The sequence below is a fragment of the Acyrthosiphon pisum genome, chromosome A1 (assembly GCF_005508785.2).
Source record: "Acyrthosiphon pisum isolate AL4f chromosome A1, pea_aphid_22Mar2018_4r6ur, whole genome shotgun sequence".
Classification (NCBI taxonomy): Eukaryota; Metazoa; Arthropoda; class Insecta; order Hemiptera; family Aphididae; genus Acyrthosiphon; species Acyrthosiphon pisum.
In genome coordinates, this window is record NC_042494.1 from 72,881,345 (window position 1) to 72,903,215 (window position 21,871).

Genomic DNA, 21,871 nt, shown 5'->3' on the forward strand with positions numbered 1-21,871 from the left:
CACATAATTATCACACCTAGACGTGTAGGCAGTGGCGTACGCAGGGGTGGGGTTCTAGGGTTCTAACTTCTCCCCCTAAAAATTCTTTTACAAAAAAAAACGTATTTACCACCATAGTCAACGTAGATTAATAACTAGTAATTTTTATAGTAAAATGGTAATAACTTCAATAATAATAGTTATAGTTTTTTTTTTGAGTGATTAAAGAACATTGCTAAACGTCTGTCACAATAATTATTGTCGTATCATGACGTGTCATCGATCATTACCACGTTTATTACGGCCTGAAGAGGCTCTATAGATGACCAGGTTTAAATACTCTAAACGTAGACGAAATTTGAGTCGAACTCTTTTATTTGTCTTAACCAATTATATATAAAAACTAAAAAAGCAAAAAAATTATGTAAACTGGGATGAATCCCCCTTACCCACTGGTCTGCGATTAATCTTTGGTAAAACCCTAACCGAACTAAAATCCTGCATATGCTACTGCGTGTAGGTACCTACAATATGACGAGCATTTCGTCCGTCTATTACACTGCGGATTTAATAATATTTTATTTTACGACCTATGACCTAATTATTACTGTATTGTAACTATCGTGAAACAGCCGTTCGATAAATGTTACATTGGAGCGACGCCGGAACTGGACGAAGACCGCGTGTTTTGCGGTCAAATGTCAGCCATCTATTTGTTTAGCGAAGCGTTGACAACTCACCAAATATGTGCCATACATAGATTAGGTCCAGGATATAAAGTTAGTATCTACAAAAAGTTTACATTTTAAATGTTAATGAATCAAATAACAACATTTTCGGGAACTTACTTTTTGTTTCCAACTATATTTACAACTTTCTAGAAATAGTTTGTCAAAATTAATAAAACTTTTAACAGCTATAAAACCTTTTTTAAACTGTTGATCAATATTAGGAGTTGAAATGCGAGGAATAAGTTATCTATTAATAATTCTAAGTTGTACCGAGATTTATTGATTTAGAATACCTAGTAATAAAAAAAAACTAATTAAACTTAGCTTATTCATTTTAATTCAATGTAATATACTTTGTGTTCTTCTGTACAATTTTCCCTAATACTCCTATAATATCCATTTCATTTTTAATAAGGCTTGCATATTAATTCATATTTATGGTAGATATATCTACTGCTAATAATTAATAACTTTGGTTTGCTTTATTAACAACTAACGTTACTATTTTATTTGAACTAAAACATTAATGATCAGCTCAGTAGTTATTTTAATTTAACCCTAAGCCTTCAATTCTATTATTTTTGTTCAAATATTTGCTTAATATTATTAATATTAACTTATTTATTTTTAGTGCCAATTTCGTTTTGATAATGAATGCCATTTAAGTCTACCAGAAAACCACAAAAGGGTGAGTGAATTTAAGAATTTGAGCCAAACCCAGAATTCAGATATTTCTCGCATGCCCCAACACGCTGTCGATAGTTCTGTAAGAATTTTGTTTTGTTTGTTTTTTTATTATGCACTTTGTATTAATTAATTTTGTTTGTTTTTAGCTTCAGGTGATATATGGTTGTAAAATTGGGATTGAAATTCCTGTAATATTTTTCTTGTAGGAATTTTCATTTGGTATTTTGTGAAACATTATTAATTATTTTTTCTAACGCAATTTGCTATAATCATGATCAAATTTTCTTTCTATTTGAAGGTTTAATCAATTAAATTTTTCCACATTACAAACAATTTATTTTATTTTATAATACAATACAATTTTTACAAATTATAGTTTTTAAATAATTATAATTCTATAACTTTGATTATCAAATGATTTTTAAGTATAAGTGGAATATTGTTATTATGCTTGATCATACTTTGGTATGACATTTGGCTGCTTTTTTCTTTTATATTAAGTATACTATATTATGTGTATCATTTTTTTTTTAGTTTGCACCCATCTAATTTATTTATGGAAAAAAAAAACGAATATAGATAGGTGAACTCTGAACATTCTGCAAAAATTGATTTTCCATACTCCTCATGAGACATCAAAGGAGAATTTATAATGTAAACTTTTATATTCATGAGTGTTCAGTAAATTTGATAATCTAATATTATAAACCACAAAAATCTCAAAAAAATTGAATCAATTTTACTAAGATTTTCTAAGGTACAAAGAAAATAAATAAATATAGTATATATCCTGTATCGGCTTATTGATTGTGAACAAACTTAATATATAATCATAGTTTATAATACAATAAAATTAAAAAAAAAATTGAGACTAAACCATGAACCATATAAAATAATTTTTAATAAACTCCATGGCATTCTTTTTAGTGAGTGAGTAGTTATATCATTCTCCCCCCCCCCCCCCCCCCCATTAAACAAAAACAATAAATTACTTCATACCAGTCCTTCCATATTTTTATTATACTGGAATTCAGGTACATTTTGTATAACATATTACATTTAAATAAATTTAGAATTGGTTTATATCACATAAGTTGATAGTATATAGACTAAACATAATATGTATTTAAAGTGTCTACATAATGTGTAAGCTTTTAAACTTTTATTAAAAACATGTATGCATAATGCGTATTCATTTGAGTATTGTTGCCATTGTTTTTTATTTTTTTTTTTTGGTTGGGACTTTTACGTGCTTGTTTTTGTATTTTCCATAAATAGTTTTACTATGCAACTACAGAAGAAATATATATTATACAATGTATTAAAATGAGGAATTTATTAGATTTTGACTTAATTTATGAATTTCTTTTGTATTTTTACTTACCCAAGTTTTTTTTTTTTATACTTTAAAGTTGATAGCAAAATATACTGCTGCTTTGAAAATTGAATAATGTGAATACATTACACCTTTTTGTTGGTAGCATTAAGCCATTTTATTTTATAATCGTTCATTGTTGGTATCCTTGCGTTTATTTTGATGAGTAGATAAAATTAACAAAATATTTGTTCGATCAGTTTTATTTTTATTTAAACATTAAAATTGAGTGGGTAGATAAGTCAAAGGTGAGTATGGGACTTCAGTTAAGACTGATAAACATCAAATAAATGTATTCTACTTACTACTTGTAGATGGTTCATATACAATTTACAATTTACATGTCATGTTATAATTCAATTTAATTTTAGGTTTTATATGATGGTAAATTGTCGAATGCAATAGTATTCATGTATAATCCTGTAGCGACTGATGGCCAACTGTGTTTGCAATCAACCCCAAAAGGAAATGCATCATATTTTGTGCACACACCACATGCACTCATGTTGCAGGTACTAAATTGTATAATAAATACTGACTACTGTTATATGTGTAATAATATAAATAGTATAATAGCTAATTTTAAATCAACTTCAGTAACGAAACAGTACTTATTTTTAACAAAATTATTAATGTATTTTTTTTTTTATCAGGATGTGAAAGCTGTCATTACCCATTCCATACACAGTACCCTAAACTCTGTTGGTGGTATACAGGTGCTGTTTCCATTATTTGCTCAACTTGATTTATCTGCAGAACCTATGGATAAAAAAGATGCTTCTATATGGTATGCATATACATTCAACTTTTTTAGTCTAAATGTTTGGTATAATATACAATTTCACTTTTAAAAGTGAACACTGTACATTTATTATTAAATTAGCTTTGTGAAGAAAGTTACAAATTAAAAAGTAATCATCATTATTTTTTTTTCGTTTCAATTATAAATTGGTTTTAACTTTATAACATTCAATTTAAATATAATTTTGAATAATTTGTAACTCTAATTTAAAATTGTGTTGGGTTTTAATTAGTTTCTGATTCAGTTTTAACCCAAAATATACTTTGTTAAAATCCTAAAAAAATGAGGTATTATAAATTAGTTGTTACACAATACAATTAAATTGAACCAGAGAAGCTTAAATTAATTTCAACTTAAATTTATTTTTTTTTCAGTTGGAAATTATTGGGTTTCATTTGTGATATGGTTGAAACTTCACAAACGGTACAACAGCACATGATTCAAAACCGTGGATTTCTAGTCATTAGTTATATGTTACAAAGGTCGTCTAGGGATCATCTGACGCTAGAAGTATTGGGTTCATTCTTACGGCTCACAAAACACCTAGTCACCTGTCTTACACCAAACAATGAGTTACTACTAAAACAGGTAAATTATAATGATAAAAATTTGATGAGACTGTGTTTATGTCTGAATTTAAATTTGATTTTGATCAGCTCCTCGATCATATACTTTTCAACCCCGGTCTGTGGATATACACACCAACTCATGTACAAACTAGGCTTTACACGTATCTGGCTACAGAATTCCTATCTGACACTCAAATTTATTCAAACGTACGGCGAGTATCTACTGTACTGCAAACTGTTCATACACTTAAATATTACTACTGGGTAGTGAATCCAAGGAATAAGAGCGGTATCATACCAAAAGGACTTGGTAAATATACAAATGTCCTTAATATTTTAAAATTATCAATTGTTTAATAACATTTTTTTATTCTAGACGGCCCTCGACCTGCTCAAAAAGACATACTGATTATTAGAGGTTACATTTTATTATTTCTTAAGCAACTAATGATGTTAGGCGTAGGTTTAAAAGAAGACGAGCTTCAGAGTATTATTAATTACTTGACGACTGGTGAGAATAAATTGTTAACTAATATATAACTCACAGTATAATTCATTTCGTTTTTTACATCTGCTCATAGTTTGTGAGGATGAAAATCTACACGATGTTCTTCAAACTCTCATGTCCCTTATGTCAGAACAGCCAGCATCTATGATACCGGCTTTTGACGTAAAACATGGTGTACGATGTGTATTTAAACTAGTGGCATCAGAAAGCCAATTAATTCGACTTCAAGCTCTAAAGCTTTTAGGATTCTTCTTGAGCCGCAGTACGCATAAGTAAGTTAATGAAAGTAAACGTTTTGTGTTAAGTTTAAAGTAATATAATTTATATTAGCAGTCAAATATCTCTGTTTTTGTACATACTAGTATAATACTAATTGTTTTTAGTGTTATACAGATAGAAAATAATCTCTTTCTGAATAACAAAAAAAAAAAAAAAAACAATATTTCAGTTGCATAAATATAAAATTTCCTTAGCTAAAACATTAAATTTACATTTTATAAATATAATCAATATTATTTATTATCCGTTTAAAGTGCACATATTTTTAGAAAAAAATGTAAGCTGAAAGTTGATAAATGTCTAACCCAACCTATACATTGAAAAATAGAAAAATGTACTTATATATAGGTATACCTTTTTTGTAAGTAATTCAAAATATTTTGGTAAAAAGCCAAGTAATATGAAAATCCATGGCGAGATTACAATAAGAATATGATGTAGCCTTTTTTAAAAAAACATCTAAATTTCTATATTATAAAGATTTTAAACACATTGTAGGCAAATTAAAAATATAAATTAAATGTTATTAATAGAGTTGTTTTTTTATTCAACGGTTTTACAATTTTATTTTTCTATGAGTATTATTAAAAGTAAAAGAACTCAGCTGAGACTCATATATCTAGAGGTAAAAATATATTATGCATAGTAATAGTTATTATTGTTTTGTTATTTTAGAAGAAAATATGATGTGATGAGTCCTTATAATTTATATACTTTGCTGTCGGAACGTTTAATGTTAAACGAAGAAACTATTACACTACCCACTTATAATGTTCTTTATGAGGTAAGAAACATATTTTATTTTTTTTACTAAAAAGATTATACTATGTACAAAACATCTATTGTTACTATTTAAATTTTAATATAATGTATAATACTATATATTTATAAAACTATTATACAATGTATTATAAAATATAAACATGTATACTTACTTGACTAATTTGATTCCAACCAACTCAAATTTAGAATTAATGTTCATAAGTTATGATAATGAAGTCTCCTTAAGAAGAAAATATGTAGAGTGACATAAATTGGGTTTTTTTTACCTACTCAATTGCTATAGTGGTAAAGTTTTTATTGCTTAGAATAAATTTCTTTGCTATATTCCCTAGTGAATCATATTTGTCATCTCGTTTTATAAGTTTTATATGATTTTGAAAATTATATAATAAAAATATAATAAAAACACTGCTCTGCTCAACTGTTCGAGTGTTATACCCTAGGGGATATTTCAATGGATCAATATATTGGACCACTTTTTTTTTCTTACTGATTTTATAATACGTAAAATTGATTTAATTATTGCAATAAAAATATACACGGACTGACCAGAAATTTGAATCCTTAATATAGTTTAACTAAGAAAATGTCAATTCAATATTGTTAAAGGTAAAACTAAATTTTCCATAATAATTTTGGATACCAAATTTTTATACCATTGTAGTATCAACTTTAACCAGACAAAAGTCACCCCATTTTTTAAGGTAAACATATCATAGACATTTATAGGTCTAAGAAGTATACTTAATTTTAATGTCAACTTATCTCTTAGAATTAAAACATTGAAATATATTAACAAATATATACATTCTTTATTACTGCACAGATGAAGTTGTAATTTGTTTTGTGTAAACATTTGGTGTCTTATGTAGGTATGTCTGAAACCTGGTTTATTTTTCTCATAAGTCGTGATGTCATTTTTTTGGTGAACAAAAAAATGTAGTGCATGTTATTATCATAAAAATATGTTTCTCGTAAATGCTCAATATTAATATATTTTTTAAAATATTTAATTGGGTTTTATAAATTATATTAATAAAACTAAAATAAATATTATGTATTATAAATCCATTTCCATGTGTTACTGTGTTTAATTAAAGTACAATGAAGTTAAAATCTTCTAATTAATTGATCAGTTACATAATTTAGAGAAATTCTTATATTACTGATTTTTAAATTAATAAATACAAATAAATTCAATAATAAAACAGTTGAGTCACTATAGTACTATTATCATATAATAATGTATTAGTACTATAGTGACACTATACTTTTGTTATATATTTATTTTGTTTTGTTTAGATATTAACCGAACGGATTAGTCAACAAATACTTTATACTAGGCATCCAGAACCTGATAGTAATTGCAGATTAGAAAATCCTAGTGAGTTGATATTTTCAAATATCTGGGTTATTTTATAATAATTTTATTTTTATTTTATAGTAAAATAAAATATTATAATGTGCTTAATATTTTCATTTATTCTAGTGATTCTTAAAGTAGTAGCTACTCTGATTCGTCAAGCCAAACCATCCGAGCAATTATTAGAAGTAAAGAAATTGTTTTTATCTGACATGACAATACTTTGTAGTAATAATCGTGAGAATAGAAGAACAGTATTGCAAATGTCTGTTTGGCAAGTGAGTTACTGAATTCAGGGATATTTTAATTGAATGTTGTTAAATCAATTTCTTATTTATACAAGGAATGGCTGATAGCAATGGCGTATATTCATCCAAGAACGTGTGAAGAGCAAAAAGTGTCCGACATGGTCTATAACTTATTCACTATGTTACTGCATCATGCTATCAAACATGAGTATGGTGGTTGGCGAGTGTGGGTTGACACTTTAGCCATTGTACATTCAAAGGTAATTATTATATTTTTTGGTTTTTTATAATTTTATCAAAACCCTCGATTAAAATATAACATTATAATTACAGGTATCCTTTGAAGAGTTTAAACTTCAGTTTGCTTTAATGTATGAACACTATGAGCGCCAACGTAGTGACAACATTACAGACCCACGTTTACGTCAGCAACGTCCAATCAGTACCATATCTGGTTGGGAAAACCAACCTCCAGCACCACCCATAAATCATTCCCCATCTGAAACTCCAGTATGTTTAATAATTAGTTTAATAGTTATACATTATGATAGTACAATTATAATATAATTAAAATAACTAGAATTTTTCTTTTTTGTTATTCCAGGAATCTACTATTAGTACACCTGTAGAAGACGTTCCAGTGCTCAAAGAATGTAAAGAAAAAGATGAACAAGAGTTACCAACAAATTCTGAAACTACATTAAGAGAGAGTGAAATTGATAATCAAGAGTCATTAAATTTAAGTGAAACTACAAAACTAGAAACTTTTACTGACAGTAAAAAAGAGAATAACACCTTAAAAACCCAAACTCAGAGTAATGAATTAAGCTCCACAATAGAAATTGTAAAATCAAATGAAGAAATATCAAAAGAATATGATAATAAATTTGAAGATGTTTTTAAAGAAAATGAAAATGAAAATTTAGATTCACCTAATGAAACAACAATTGATGAAATAGTCCCAACTGTAATAGAAAACAAACAAGATTTATTAGATTTGAACAAGAAAAATGAAAACGATATTATTGAACAAGTTAACGATGTGATTCCATTAAAAGGGGTTGAAGATGTAAAAACGCATTTAAACATCTCAGAAGAAATTAAAATGTTGGATACTGCTGTCAAAAATAGTATTCAGCTAGACAATTCAATAACTGAAAAATATTTGCAAGTAAATGGTGACATTTTACCTGTTGATCATGAAAGTACTGAACGTAATTTTGATGTAACAATTGAAAACCATATAATATCTAATGGTGAAGACATAGTATCAAAAGATATTGAAATACATAATAGTATTAACACTCTGCTAAGTGAAGATCTTAAAGATAATAGTATTACCGAAAAAGAAAATATTGAAATTGCGATAATGATTGATTCAGGATCTAATGAAAGCGTGAAAGAAAAAATAAATAGCAATGATCTAAATCAAGACAGTATTAGTAATAGTAGTGATAGTGAAACAATCATAAATTCAGAATGTTTACAGCATGAAATTAATGAAAATGGTGTAGAAAATAATATTGAGCAAAATATTGTTGCTCAACCAATATCTGTGATAACAGTTCAGACATTTGACACTGTCGATAGTGATTGTTCAGAGGCGTATTTAACACCAAATGAACTTAATGATACACCGAAAAAAAAATTAGAAAAAATCAATTTGAATGCAAATGATCTTACCAGCATTGTTAATGATGATAATATGCCTCAATTTAATCCGTCCATAGAGTGCAATAATGAAGTGGAAATTCCGTCCAATAACACATCAGAAGCAATCAAAGAACAACAAATAAAAGAGGGGGATATTGAACATTTTGCAGAATATGATATTGAAGTTGAAGAAAATGTTAATAAAGTAGTAGACAATTTTAATAATGTAGCAGAAAATGAGAACAAAATAGAAGAAAAAGTTAATAATATAGAAGAAAATATTGATAAAATAGAAGAAAATGTTCATAATACAATTGAAACCATCCATAACATAAATGACAATGTAGATGAAGTAATAGAGCATGTCGATATTGTAAAAGCAAATGAAGTTGACATAAAAAATGACAAAATTATTGAAAATTGTAATAAAACAGAAACTGAGTTTAAAGAAGATGTGAACGACGTAGCAGGTATAATATATGATAATATTGGCATATTTTTCAAAAATAGTATTTAGTATTTAAAAACTAGTATTGATAACCATGTTATCTAAGGGCATAACTTTCGGTCCGGCACACCTGGCTACTCGGTGTTCACGCGGGGATGTAGCTTTTCTATATAGGATCCCAACACAAAAAGTGATCATTCTGAATACCTTAATGTCTAACCGAGATCTTATTATTATGCTTGTGATTATTATTATATTAGGTATACCATACTGTTATAATTATTTATATCGACTACAAAAAACAATTGTTATATCAACATAACGATTATTAGCTGAAAATTAGTTACGATTATATTTAAGAACTTAATGTGATAAAATGGAACACATTTTAATTTGCATTTTTATTGTTTTTATTCAAGACTTTTTGTTTGACATATTATTAGTTTGTTATAACTAAATATTCGAAAAAGAAGTACTCAACATATTATTTAACCCCTATTTTTCAAATTATTTTTAGAATTTTAATTAATTATGTGTAGAATACTGCCATGTGACCTGTAAGTACTTGTTCGTTTTATAATTTCCAACCCGCATAGACATAAATCGTACAAATTTATATTAACTTTGGTTTATTTCAAACTTGAAAATTATATATCATATTACAGTTGAACGTGGTTAAATAAAACTTCTTTAACTCAAAATCGTCAATACCTCAAACTTTTTTCACTGATCCCAAGAATTTCCTATAGTTGTATTGTCTTTGGATAACTTGAATTCTTAAATAACTCAGAATTTCTGGTCAGTCCCTTCAATTTTGATTTAACCATGTTCGACTGTATTTAAGTCTTATAAAATGAAAGATGATAACTTTTTAATTTATAGGTAATTTGTATTGATTTTTTTGTTTTGTTTTACAAGTCATTTTAACATTTTCTTCTTAAAGAATCTCAGCCCATCAATTTAGGCTCAAGTACAGATAGATAATACATTTACAATAAACATATTACTAATAATAAGATTAATATTAGAGTTTTAATACAATATATAAGAAATTAACATGAATATAATAGACAAGAAGACTTTACTCCAGAATACAGATTAGAATAATGTCTTTTTATGTCATTCATTAGTTGTTAGTACATTAAAATTCTAATAGTTGTATTTTGAATTTCAGAAAAAGAAAAAAATAAATCTTTACCATTGACTGACAGTGTTACAGACAATATTAAGGAAAACAAGAGTCTAGAAACATCGGGTAATAATATAAAATAATTATAATTACTAGGTCTCAAATTTAAATGTTATAATGTCCATATAAAGTGACCTAAACCTTTCTTGAACGAACAAAAATATGAAATTTATAAAATTAATGCGATTATAATGTAACATCAACTGACCAATTAGTTGTTGTTGGTTTGACTGTCGAACATCTCTAGGTTTGAGTCCCAAGCATACAACAGCCGTTAATTGATGAGATAAGTTATTGATATACTAAAATAGTTCCTACTCTGGGGCACTCCCTGGGAATTCTCAAACAATTATACATTTTACATTCAAATCTGGGTCTTATTCATAACATAAATATAATTTTATTTAATATAATTATTATTAATATAACTTAATTTTATTGTGGCCTACTATAAGCACCTATTTTACATTATTTTAATTTTAGAACCTACTTTAGTAAATGGGATTGAAGACAAAAAAAGTAAAAAGACTGAGAAAAAACCAATTGCACCAAATATAGATACGAGACCAATGTTTAATCCAGGTCCATCCAGACCTCCCTTTAGAATTCCAGAATTCAAATGGTCATACATTCATCAAAGATTACTATCAGATGTACTCTATTCACTTGAATCCAACATTCAAGTCTGGAGAGGGTAACAAATTGGTATATTGAAATACAGCTTGAACAATTGATTGATTTATTGTGTTTATAGCCACTCGACCAAATCTGTTTTGGACTTCGTTAATGGAGCCGAGAATGCAATTTTTGTGGTCAATACTGTACATTTGATCTCGCAGTTGTCAGATAACTTAATCATAGCTTGCGGTGGGCTATTACCATTGCTTGCGTCCGCTACATCGCCTAATGTAAGAAAAACATTTAACCTGAGATGGAATTTTGTTAATTTTATTACAATTTCAGAGTGAGTTAGATATAATGGAACCTACCCAAGGAATGACGGTCGAAGTGGCTGCGTCCCTACTACAAAGATTAGTCAACATGGCTGACGTATTGGTATTCGCAAGTTCTCTCAATTTCTCTGAATTAGAAACAGAAAAGAACATGTCAAGTGGTGGAATACTACGACAATGTCTGCGATTAGTATGCACAAATGCCGTGCGTAACTGTTTAGAATGCAAAGAACGCAGTCGTCTGTTGGTCTTACCTTCGCAACCAAATAACCCTAAACAGTTACATTTACAATCGCTTATACGAGCTGGTCAATCATCACCTAAGGTAAATGGTAATTATTATTATGGTAAAATTACTGGAATTTGAATATGTTATTCTTTCAGAGTTTAATCGATGGTTCCACAAATCCCATACGTGATCCAGAAAAACTATTACAAGAAATGGATATTAATCGTTTGCGTGCAGTTATTTACAGAGATGTGGTAAAAATGTCTATTATGCCTTATTATATAGTTAAATAAACATTTTTGTTTTATTTTGACATTAGGAGGAAACCAAGCAAGCGCAATTTTTATCATTGGCTATTGTTTATTTTGTGTCTGTGCTGATGGTATCCAAATATAGAGACATATTGGAACCACCGACAGCAATGCTACAAGTACACGGGAACGCTCAAACAAACAATAACCAAACCCGATCAGAAACTCCGCCAAGTAATATATTTTAACAATAATTAATCATAATATTAATTTTACTTCGTAACCTTTCACACACCATTAAGACTAGTTTAGTGGCACTTAAATGTTGTGTCCCATTGATTTGAACTGGAATTTTAATTGAATTCTTATTGTGCCCAGATTGTCATGGTACAAGACCGTTGTTTCCTCAATGGTCCCATCATGTCTATCCTCAATTCCTACCTCCGTCTCACTCGATAGATCCACAAATGCCCCATAACTTCGGCCACCGCAACATTATGTCACATTACGCTGCGCCCTCGTTAGGACAACAAGGTCAGATTATGTTCTACCAAATGTTTTTTTTTATCCTTGTCCAATTTTTGATTTGGCCTTAGATAGCACTGTGTTATGCTTGTAAATAAAAAAAATAAATAAATAGAAAGCTCCACGCTCAATTTTTTATTTATTTTTAGTGTAGCTAGTATTTATCTTCATTCATTAATTTGGCTCACTGCCCCACAGTTAAATTTTTATTGGTGCCTAAAATATTGTTATTTAGAGATACTATTTCCAAAGTGTATGGACTTGTAAATATTTATTTATGTCAATTACAGAATTTGAAAAAACTGATTTGACCTTTATAATATATCAATTTAGTATGTATTTGTTGTATAATCTATATGCATTATACTGTTAAAAATGTACTGAAAAAATAATGTCCTTATATTTCATTTTATACTAAACGTTGTTTAAACATGTTAAAGGAAATTTATAATTAGTTAGTATTTAAAAAAGAAAAACTACATAATTACTCTTTTATTATACTTAAACACACCAAATATATTAATCATGTTAGTGTTAAATTGTATAGCATTTCTCTTATAAAATCTCATATTATTTCTTATTAATTGCAATGTTCAGTTATTTGACTTTATTTTTAATATAATAATGAGTTTAAATCAACTAATACTTTCAATTTTATTGATTATTCAATGCAATTCGTAATACAATATTTATGTTACATTTTTATTTAACTACTAGTTGTGTTTGACATGCATGGAATCAATTTACATTTTTACAGTAGGGTAGTATGCGTGTTTAATTTCCAAAATGTCCAATTAATTAAAAAAATCAGTTCGTTTGGTTTGTTTAACTGGCATTAGAAATAGATGGCATGTCAATTACAATGTACATGAAAATTTACGTTATACTATGAAAATCATACAAATTTGTTTCAGCAGATGAGGAAGACTATAATATGATGATGACATCAATGGATAATTTAAATCATACTTCACAAGTGCCAAGTATCCCGTGCAACAAGGTAAATTAGTTATTATTATTATTTTTCATTGTCATCCACTGGTTAACAATAAAATGTATCTTAGTTCTAAGAGCATACCCTCTTACAATCTTATATATTTTGAAGTACCTACCTGTTAAAACAATTTTATCTTAAAAATTGTATTCAATATTTGCATTATTGAATTTGAAGCATTACATATTTTGTGAATGTTATTCATTTTTTACTAATTTGACAATATTAATTGTTATTAATTTTGTTTAGTTTAGGTAACTAACTAACTCTCAATGCTTGTACACTTCTTGGCGATAAAATGTTCTTTGAATCAACCTTTTCAATAAACCTCAATGTTATAAATATTTCAAATAATTTTAAAAAAAAGCACATAATACTTGCCTAGGGACGACTGTGTTTTGTGTTAGTACTTATTGGTTATAAATTATAATATTTATCAATTGCGTCATAAATCATATTTGTTGTCAAGAATGTGGAATATTGTTCTATTGTGTTGTTTTATGTTCATTTGTGTAGCAACTGCTCAGAGTTCCACCAGTAACATCATTCAACAATTATAACTTACGCTATCGCCGTAATGTCTTAAATAACAAAACTATATTGGCTCCAAAAAAGGTACTGGCTTAGAGCGCCAACCCATAACACACTGTTTTTTGTAACACAACAATTAGGTATTAATATGCACAAAGCAACGATTGACAAATTATGTATTATACATATTATTATAGGTACTTGACACTGTTGATTAACGTGTTGTTTATATTTTAGTTTGTTTAGCGCACCTATGCTTACGTTTATTTTATTTAACTGGTCATCCAGGTCTTCGGAACAATAACATTTTACTATTGTAATATTTAAAAAATATATATAAATTATAAACTAATAATACCTAATAATCATACTTTTTATCAATGCTTGTTTAGAGTACATGCTCTGAAGAATTAGCATCAACAAGTTCAGCTGCATGCAGTGATGCTGAAAGCAATGATACTGATGTCAAAGCTAGTACCATAGCATCTGCTCATAATGAAGAAGCTTGGACTGATGTAAATCTTAATGAGGACTCTCAGTCTAACAATGAAGATGATGGAAGAATACATAGAGGTTAGATAGAATAATATTAATCGCTGACTTACAAGCTATTTAGCTATGTAATGTATTCGATAGTATAAATAATACACAATATATAAATTCATGATAATATTAATTAACAGCGAAAGCAACCGCACTGATTCTATTGGCATTTAATTAAGATTTTCAGAAATAACTATTAATGAATAATTTTATATCTTTGCTCATTGCTGTGTATAATTGTCTTTTTATTTGTTTTTTATTTAAGCAATTGCTGATTAATATGAAAGAAAAAACTGGTATTTGCAAAGTTTTATATAATTTTAATTTAACTATCAGAGCAAACTAAATGTCTAAAATTGTTTTGCAATATCAAACACTGCAATTTTTTATTGTATTACTTATATTTCCATCTAACATTTGAAAATTTACTCATCAAAAAAAATAATTTCTGTGGTTATTGGCAGATATACGTGGAGACAAACCGCTCAGTGAAATATCTGTGGTCAATGTCCCAACATCGACTACACAAAATGTGAACATGCAAAATCCTGGGCATAACGTTGAAGATTTCGGCTTAAAAAATGTAAACTTGCCCCATCAGACGCATTTGCCCAACAGAGAGGCGTCTCTTACACACAAGTTGGAAGCAGCACTGGGTTCCGTGTGCCCACTTTTACGTGAAATAATGGTCGACTTTGCTCCGTTTTTGTCTAAGACCCTTGTTGGTTCCCATGGTCAAGAATTGCTAATGGAAGGCAAAGGTAATTGTTTTGAATTAGGTTTGCTGCTATTTATATAGAAAATTAGTAGAATAAATACATTAATAATAAAAAAAATAATAAATATATTATGTATATCTATATAAATTAATGATAAAGGTATATTATTGTACATAATATATACATAATAATATAATATATTCATAATTTATTAAAAACCTAAATAATATTTTATTAATTCCATTACAATATTCACATTAAAATACATTGTATCTACATTTACTTTATAAATAATATTATATTTCCCATTTTCTATAAATCAATAAGTACCTACCTACATAAATTGTGATTATGATCACGTCATGAGTTAATACAAAAATGTATTCATTGCTTTAAATTAGAATGTATAGGTATAATATATATATGTATGCTATGGTTCAATTTTATAAATAAACCATTAACTGAAAGAATTAACTCAATAACAGTTTGTGTTTCGAAAAGAAAAAAGTGAATTAATACGACTTAATGAATAATATATTTTTAATTTTAGGATTGACGACATTTAAAAATAGTCAGTCGGTCGTCGAACTAGTAATGTTACTGTGTTCTCAGGAATGGCAAAATTCGTTACAAAAACACGCTGGTCTTGCTTTTATCGAACTCATTAACGAAGGACGGTAAGTGTATTAAAAGAGTTGATTAATTTGTTGAGTCTCGATGACCATCGATGACAAGTTTATTTTATTATTATTATTAGATTATTGTCACATGCCATGAAAGATCATATCGTCCGCGTAGCCAATGAAGCCGAATTCATATTGAACAGGATGAGAGCTGATGACGTATTGAAACACGCCGATTTTGAAGTTCGTACCTATAATATTTAATATTTTAATAATCAATCACAATATTATAATATATAGGTCCGCGGTAAATATTATTTTTGTCACGTCTTGTCGCCTTCACCGATGTTTGGTTTTCGATTGCGGTTGAAGCGTTTGGAAAGCGTCCTTTTTCCGTCCAGCGGGCGGTAAAGTGTAAATCCTAAAAAGTGCCAGGTGGTAAAATGGAAATGTGCTAGGCGTACGTAGGTATCACGCGTGCAAAACCAGACACTGAAATTTATACCACGGTCCTTACACAACATAAAATTTTGGTTAGGTACATCTTATATTCGTATTATAACCTCCACGCGTGACGCTTAAAATAAATAAAACCAAATTGTTTCTTTCATGAAATATTGTTGTCGTATAATTATAGTCTAGTTGTTGCATAGATCACTGCATTACCTTTGCCGTGATCGATGAATGCAGAGGCGTGACAAAAAAATAGTATGTGTGGCTCGTGCAGGAACGCAATTTCAGTCTTGGGCGAAATGTGGCTCTCGACTGCGGCTCGTGCCGCACACGTCGCCCGTGACTGAAATATCTCACTTCCCGCCCTATAATTTACTATTATATTTTAGGCCCATTGTGCTCTGACAACGCTGGAACGCCGTGAAGAAGAAAAAATGTGTGATCACCTGATAACAGCAGCAAGACGTCGCGACAGCGTGGTCGCAAGTCGCATTCTGGACAAAATTTGTAACATATTGTCCAATAAACACGGTGCTTGGGGCTATCTACACGAGAACATTCCCATAAGGTAAGTACCTTACGGCGGTAGTTTTCCGTGCATAGAACTTGTCGTTAAATTTATGCTATGAACACTGGACACCATCGTCACTATTTGTTTAGAATGTCTCAGTTTTGGAAATTGGACGTGTGGGAGGACGATGCGAGACGGCGCAAACGGTTTGTGCCCAATCCGCGGGGAACGACCCATCCGGAAGCAACTTTGAAGGCTGCATTAGAACACGGTGCACCGCAAGACGCTATACTACAGGTATTCGGACATAATATTATTATCTGGATTTCGTTCCGGTTCGATTAACACCCACGCATGTTCGTTATTATTTCAGGCCAGAGAAGAAGTTTTTCACGCTCAACTGGTGGCTATGAGCACCCAAAGCGGTCCGGGCAGTCAGTCATCCGACTTACTCGATGATTCGGAACTAATGACTGATGACAGAGAACTAGACGCTGACCTCGTTGGTAAGTGATAACATCATCGCTTAGCATATTTACCGTGAAATTCGACTATATAATAATATTATGCACAAACCTATAGAATATAATATATACATATAATCTATAAGGTATGACTATTGTGTTATGTTACTGCCATCTATATCCCCCTCCCACCACTCATTGGTACCTCTATATATATTTTTTATTACGCGGTAAATCTATTTAATAGTTTTTTTTTTTTTTGATATCAGTTTGTAGAGAGTGTTATTGTTTGTTTCGTGTAGGGCCAGTAAACATCAGCACAAGAGCGTCGTTAATATCGGCTGGAGTTGTTGCACCTGGTATCGTGTCCATAACATCTGCAGAATTGTACTTTGAGGTCGACGAAGATGATCCTGAATTCAAAAAACTTGATCCCGAGGTAAGTGCTTGGTTCTATAAACGTATTGACTTATTCATGATGGATAGATAGGTATGTTTGTTTGCATTCGAACAATTATTCGCACATGGACCTCAGATATATTGTCCAATTGTACAACGAAATCAATGGCTATATATACAACGTATTTAGTAGGTCTTTAAACATTTATGGCTGAATGCTTATTGTGGCATTGTCCCTTCAAAATTATGCATCCTAACCAAACTATATGTTAATTACTGAATAGTTAGAACGTTCCGTTTTTGACTAAGGTCTAGTATTAGGATTTTGAACTTATGTAGGTATTGGACTAATCAGTGTTATAATATAATATTGAAAATTGTATTTTCTAAGTATATACAAATTACACTTTAGTGGATTAATAAACATGGTCGTGGTAGACAATTGAAACAATGTGAACATGATATCGATTATTTTGTCCTTATTACGATTACGAATTTACGGACATATATATTTTTTCATTTTATAAGTACCTACTGATATGTTTATAGGTACCTACTGCTTACTTTGTAAACATTCAAAAGAATATAAAGTACATTCAATATAAATCAAGTCTTATCGGCCTTGGTTTTGGACAAATAAATGCTTTAACTACACCAATTTTTGATGTAAATTGATCATTGAAAAACTATAATAAATCAATGTCATGCACGTTGAAGAATTTTTTCTCAGTGATCATTGTTGTAGGGATCGTATTGGACGTCCCATCGTTCATTATGTTTGTCAATATATTATGTTACAGGGGACTTCATCACGAATTAATTCTTATATTGAAAATATTTTATAACACGCACCAGCTGTTCAGCGGCCAATATTATGAAAATTACTTATCTTCTCTTTCTGCACAATTAAGCTTTCAGTTGTATTTTGTTGAATTTTTAAAAATGCATTGATAATACTCAACGACACAACGTGTCTAACCATTCATTTATACCCTGAATCTTGATATAATTGAATTTGAATCTAGATTGTCGCATAAATTGTTTTAAAATGTCGAATCGACTCCGGTATAATATATTTTAAGCAAATGTACACTTTTTGTTTGTCTCGTATAGGTTAAGTTGGACAAGCTTTAAATATCTACTTACCTATCTACAATGCATATTTATTAGTGTAGAAAGCGGCGCAAATTATTATATTTTTATATGGAGCAAACCTACCTGCAGTCGGCACCCCCAATAGCATCATTAATCTTTATGAGTTAATCATACAATATTGCATTTACAACATAATTATACAACCTTTATCAGTTGCTAGGACCCATCATGAACACACAAACCTACCATAACATTATTATTATTTAAATGGTTTTTCTGGGGAGGGGGGGAGAAGCCAGTGCCTCCCCGCACCTAGGGAACCTAACCTAGGGATTTGCGCCACTCAGTGCAGTGTCTATATTATTATACACGCATATTTCATAAATTCATGGTTATGGATTTTAGAAACAGACTACTTATGGTATTCCTACGTTCGACTAGGTATATAAATAATATTGATATTACTTATACATGTGATTTTTATCCCTATATACCTACTAAAATTTTAAAACACTAAAACCGTGTTATTAAATTTAAAAAAAAAAATTACAACCTAATACAATTTGCTTACATAAATATTAAACGTATGCGCATGTCCCCATACATGTACCTACCTATACTTATATATTATATTAATAATATGCGTGGCATTTTAGAAATCCGAGTTCAGCTACTGTTAAACATTTTCCATGACGAAACAGATTGCTCCTGCGTGAGCGTGTATTTATCGGCAGGTTTATACCTGGCTAGATATATGTGAACCATGCGGTGGTGTCCATAAAAACAGCGAGTGATGCGCCAGCTGTATTTAAACCTAATGGTAAACATAAATAATTGACTGACGTAAAATATTGATAGGTTATTGCATATCCGATAACCATAACTCATCGTCGTATCTATAGCATAATAATACATATACCGGCGGTCGATCGTCCGATCAGACCGCGTATGTGCAGGAAATATGTTTACGCGGGTTCGATGATAAATAGTAAAATTATTGTAATTCAATATATTATATTCTATATAGGTATATATATATACATATATATTTTTATAAACGTCTATACCTTTAATAGTATATAATGGCGGGGCATCGAGAAGAGGCCTATACGTCGTCTCGTCGTTACTATCCATATTATTATGACTTGAGGCCACCGTCATGTGTCTATCAAACACTACTGTTTGTACACACATACACACGCACACACTGGTAGATTACCGTTGAAGAAATATAATACTATATATTTCGGTAGAATCAATTACGAGACGAGTGTCTCAAACGACCATTACAGACTGAATTATAATATGCGTGTCGCTCCTGTGGGGGCAGCCACGATTTTGCGTGTAAACGACCGACTTATATTATACTACAGGCCGCGTCGAAGTTACGATATAGTATACAAATACAGATGACCGACGAAGCCGAGTAGCAGCGGACGAGAGATGAAAAACATTAAGCAGATTACCTATAGCTAATTAGTTTTACGCCTAGCCTCGTTATTGTAGTCTGACGATTGGACTACCGCCGTGAACTAAAAAAATACCCATTTATGTACGAAAATATCAGCGGTCGCCGTCGGCTAGCTCTTTAAAGATTTATTTACGACTTGTGTACACTGGAAAACGGAATTGATATTAACAAGATATTATACCTACACGAAGAAGAGGTGCTGCAGTTACAAACATTGGTTATATTGCGTAATTTATTCAAAATCAAAAAACTGTAATATCAGTTATTTGCATTTATAATCATTAGACATTTTTTAAAAAGTTGTTTCTATTAAAATGACGAATTGTCGACGAGTAGGTACCTGTACCGTCAATATCAGTACAAGTGTGCTTGCAAGTTGAAATGAGTCTGTACCGTGTTCGGCGGATTTATTAAATTCGAAAACGTCAATTTAATAATAACTATGCAATAATATCACGGACAATACGTTTTAGATGATTACTGCGGTGTCTATATATAGGTAATTTACATTGCTAAAACGGAAATATAGGTTTTTATTAAACCGTATTTAACAAAAAATGTCCTCTTAATTAAAACTCAACGATCCGCGATATTCTCAACGCCAAATTGGAAAACTGTAGATTTTTATTGAGGTAATTATAATCGCGTGTTTACAGTGATAATATTATATTTAATATATTTTATTCAACAATGGAAATACGTATTATTTTTAATCGAACGTTCAACAAATAATTGCGGACAGTTTTTGTAAAAACGATCCACACATAGTACCAATTCATAGTCAAATCACAATTATTGCTTATAATTCTTAAAGAGTGCGACGTGATGAATCATCGCTGTTTGCACGAATATAATATATAACTGAAATACATTTTAAAAAACAAACTAGACGATTGATATGGCTAATATATGTAGACATGTACAATGGTTGTAACGACGTGTATTTAATTTCCTCCTGCGGGGCCGTCCCATTGGACGGTATATATATAATAATATAATAAGATAATATTATCTCTAATACAATATAATAATAAAAATAAATTTAATAGTGCTAGAAATCCGTTGTGTGTAATCGAATTCGTTCGCTGTCAGCCTTATGACTATAGGTATAAGCCGTGCACATATTATAGGCGTACCACGCTGTACCTATACTAAAATAGAGGTCGCACCTGAAAATATATATTTTCGCTCGCCGGGTAAGATATCATGTTAAATTGCAGACTATAATACGTTTTATGGGAAATTGTGACGCACAAAAAAATATAATAACAACGTTGTAGGTACATGGAATATGCTTGTATAATAATATGTGTATGTGTATAATAAAGGGTAACGCCATGTTATTAATTAACGTGGTAATATTTACGACGAGATATTGTAGGTTGATATGCATAGGTATATGTACCTATATACCTACCTACATGTAGTGAATATATTTATTTTAAATACAAAAGTAAAATAAGCGATAGGAATAATATAGAACCGGGGAAGGATAG

The 21,871-nt window shown here is 29.8% G+C and overlaps 1 protein-coding gene across 5 annotated transcripts in view; it reads left to right on the forward strand.

The window, feature by feature from the left end:
- Positions 1–21,871, forward strand: part of LOC100163425 (neurobeachin) — a 171,270-nt gene that overhangs the window by 71,990 nt on the left and 77,409 nt on the right. The window contains exons 9-38 of one of the 5 annotated variants that reach the window (XM_029487466.1): positions 612–758; positions 1,342–1,476; positions 3,144–3,284; positions 3,426–3,559; positions 3,949–4,162; positions 4,231–4,453; positions 4,520–4,654; positions 4,725–4,923; positions 5,606–5,714; positions 7,016–7,097; positions 7,203–7,354; positions 7,420–7,584; positions 7,658–7,834; positions 7,929–9,447; positions 10,600–10,680; positions 11,110–11,308; positions 11,369–11,522; positions 11,578–11,892; positions 11,952–12,050; positions 12,116–12,281; positions 12,426–12,581; positions 13,490–13,572; positions 14,490–14,670; positions 15,105–15,401; positions 15,910–16,036; positions 16,117–16,225; positions 16,825–17,003; positions 17,096–17,243; positions 17,320–17,452; positions 17,713–17,849. In XM_029487466.1, the coding sequence (XP_029343326.1) occupies positions 612–758; positions 1,342–1,476; positions 3,144–3,284; positions 3,426–3,559; positions 3,949–4,162; positions 4,231–4,453; positions 4,520–4,654; positions 4,725–4,923; positions 5,606–5,714; positions 7,016–7,097; positions 7,203–7,354; positions 7,420–7,584; positions 7,658–7,834; positions 7,929–9,447; positions 10,600–10,680; positions 11,110–11,308; positions 11,369–11,522; positions 11,578–11,892; positions 11,952–12,050; positions 12,116–12,281; positions 12,426–12,581; positions 13,490–13,572; positions 14,490–14,670; positions 15,105–15,401; positions 15,910–16,036; positions 16,117–16,225; positions 16,825–17,003; positions 17,096–17,243; positions 17,320–17,452; positions 17,713–17,849 (6,096 nt within the window). Of the gene's footprint in view, positions 1–611; positions 759–1,341; positions 1,477–3,143; positions 3,285–3,425; positions 3,560–3,948; positions 4,163–4,230; positions 4,454–4,519; positions 4,655–4,724; positions 4,924–5,605; positions 5,715–7,015; positions 7,098–7,202; positions 7,355–7,419; positions 7,585–7,657; positions 7,835–7,928; positions 9,448–10,599; positions 10,681–11,097; positions 11,309–11,368; positions 11,523–11,577; positions 11,893–11,951; positions 12,051–12,115; positions 12,282–12,425; positions 12,582–13,486; positions 13,573–14,489; positions 14,671–15,104; positions 15,402–15,909; positions 16,037–16,116; positions 16,226–16,824; positions 17,004–17,095; positions 17,244–17,319; positions 17,453–17,712; positions 17,850–21,871 lie in introns of all 5 variants that reach the window. The other 4 variants (XM_029487465.1, XM_029487467.1, XM_029487468.1 and 1 more) reach the window with 4 other exon arrangements.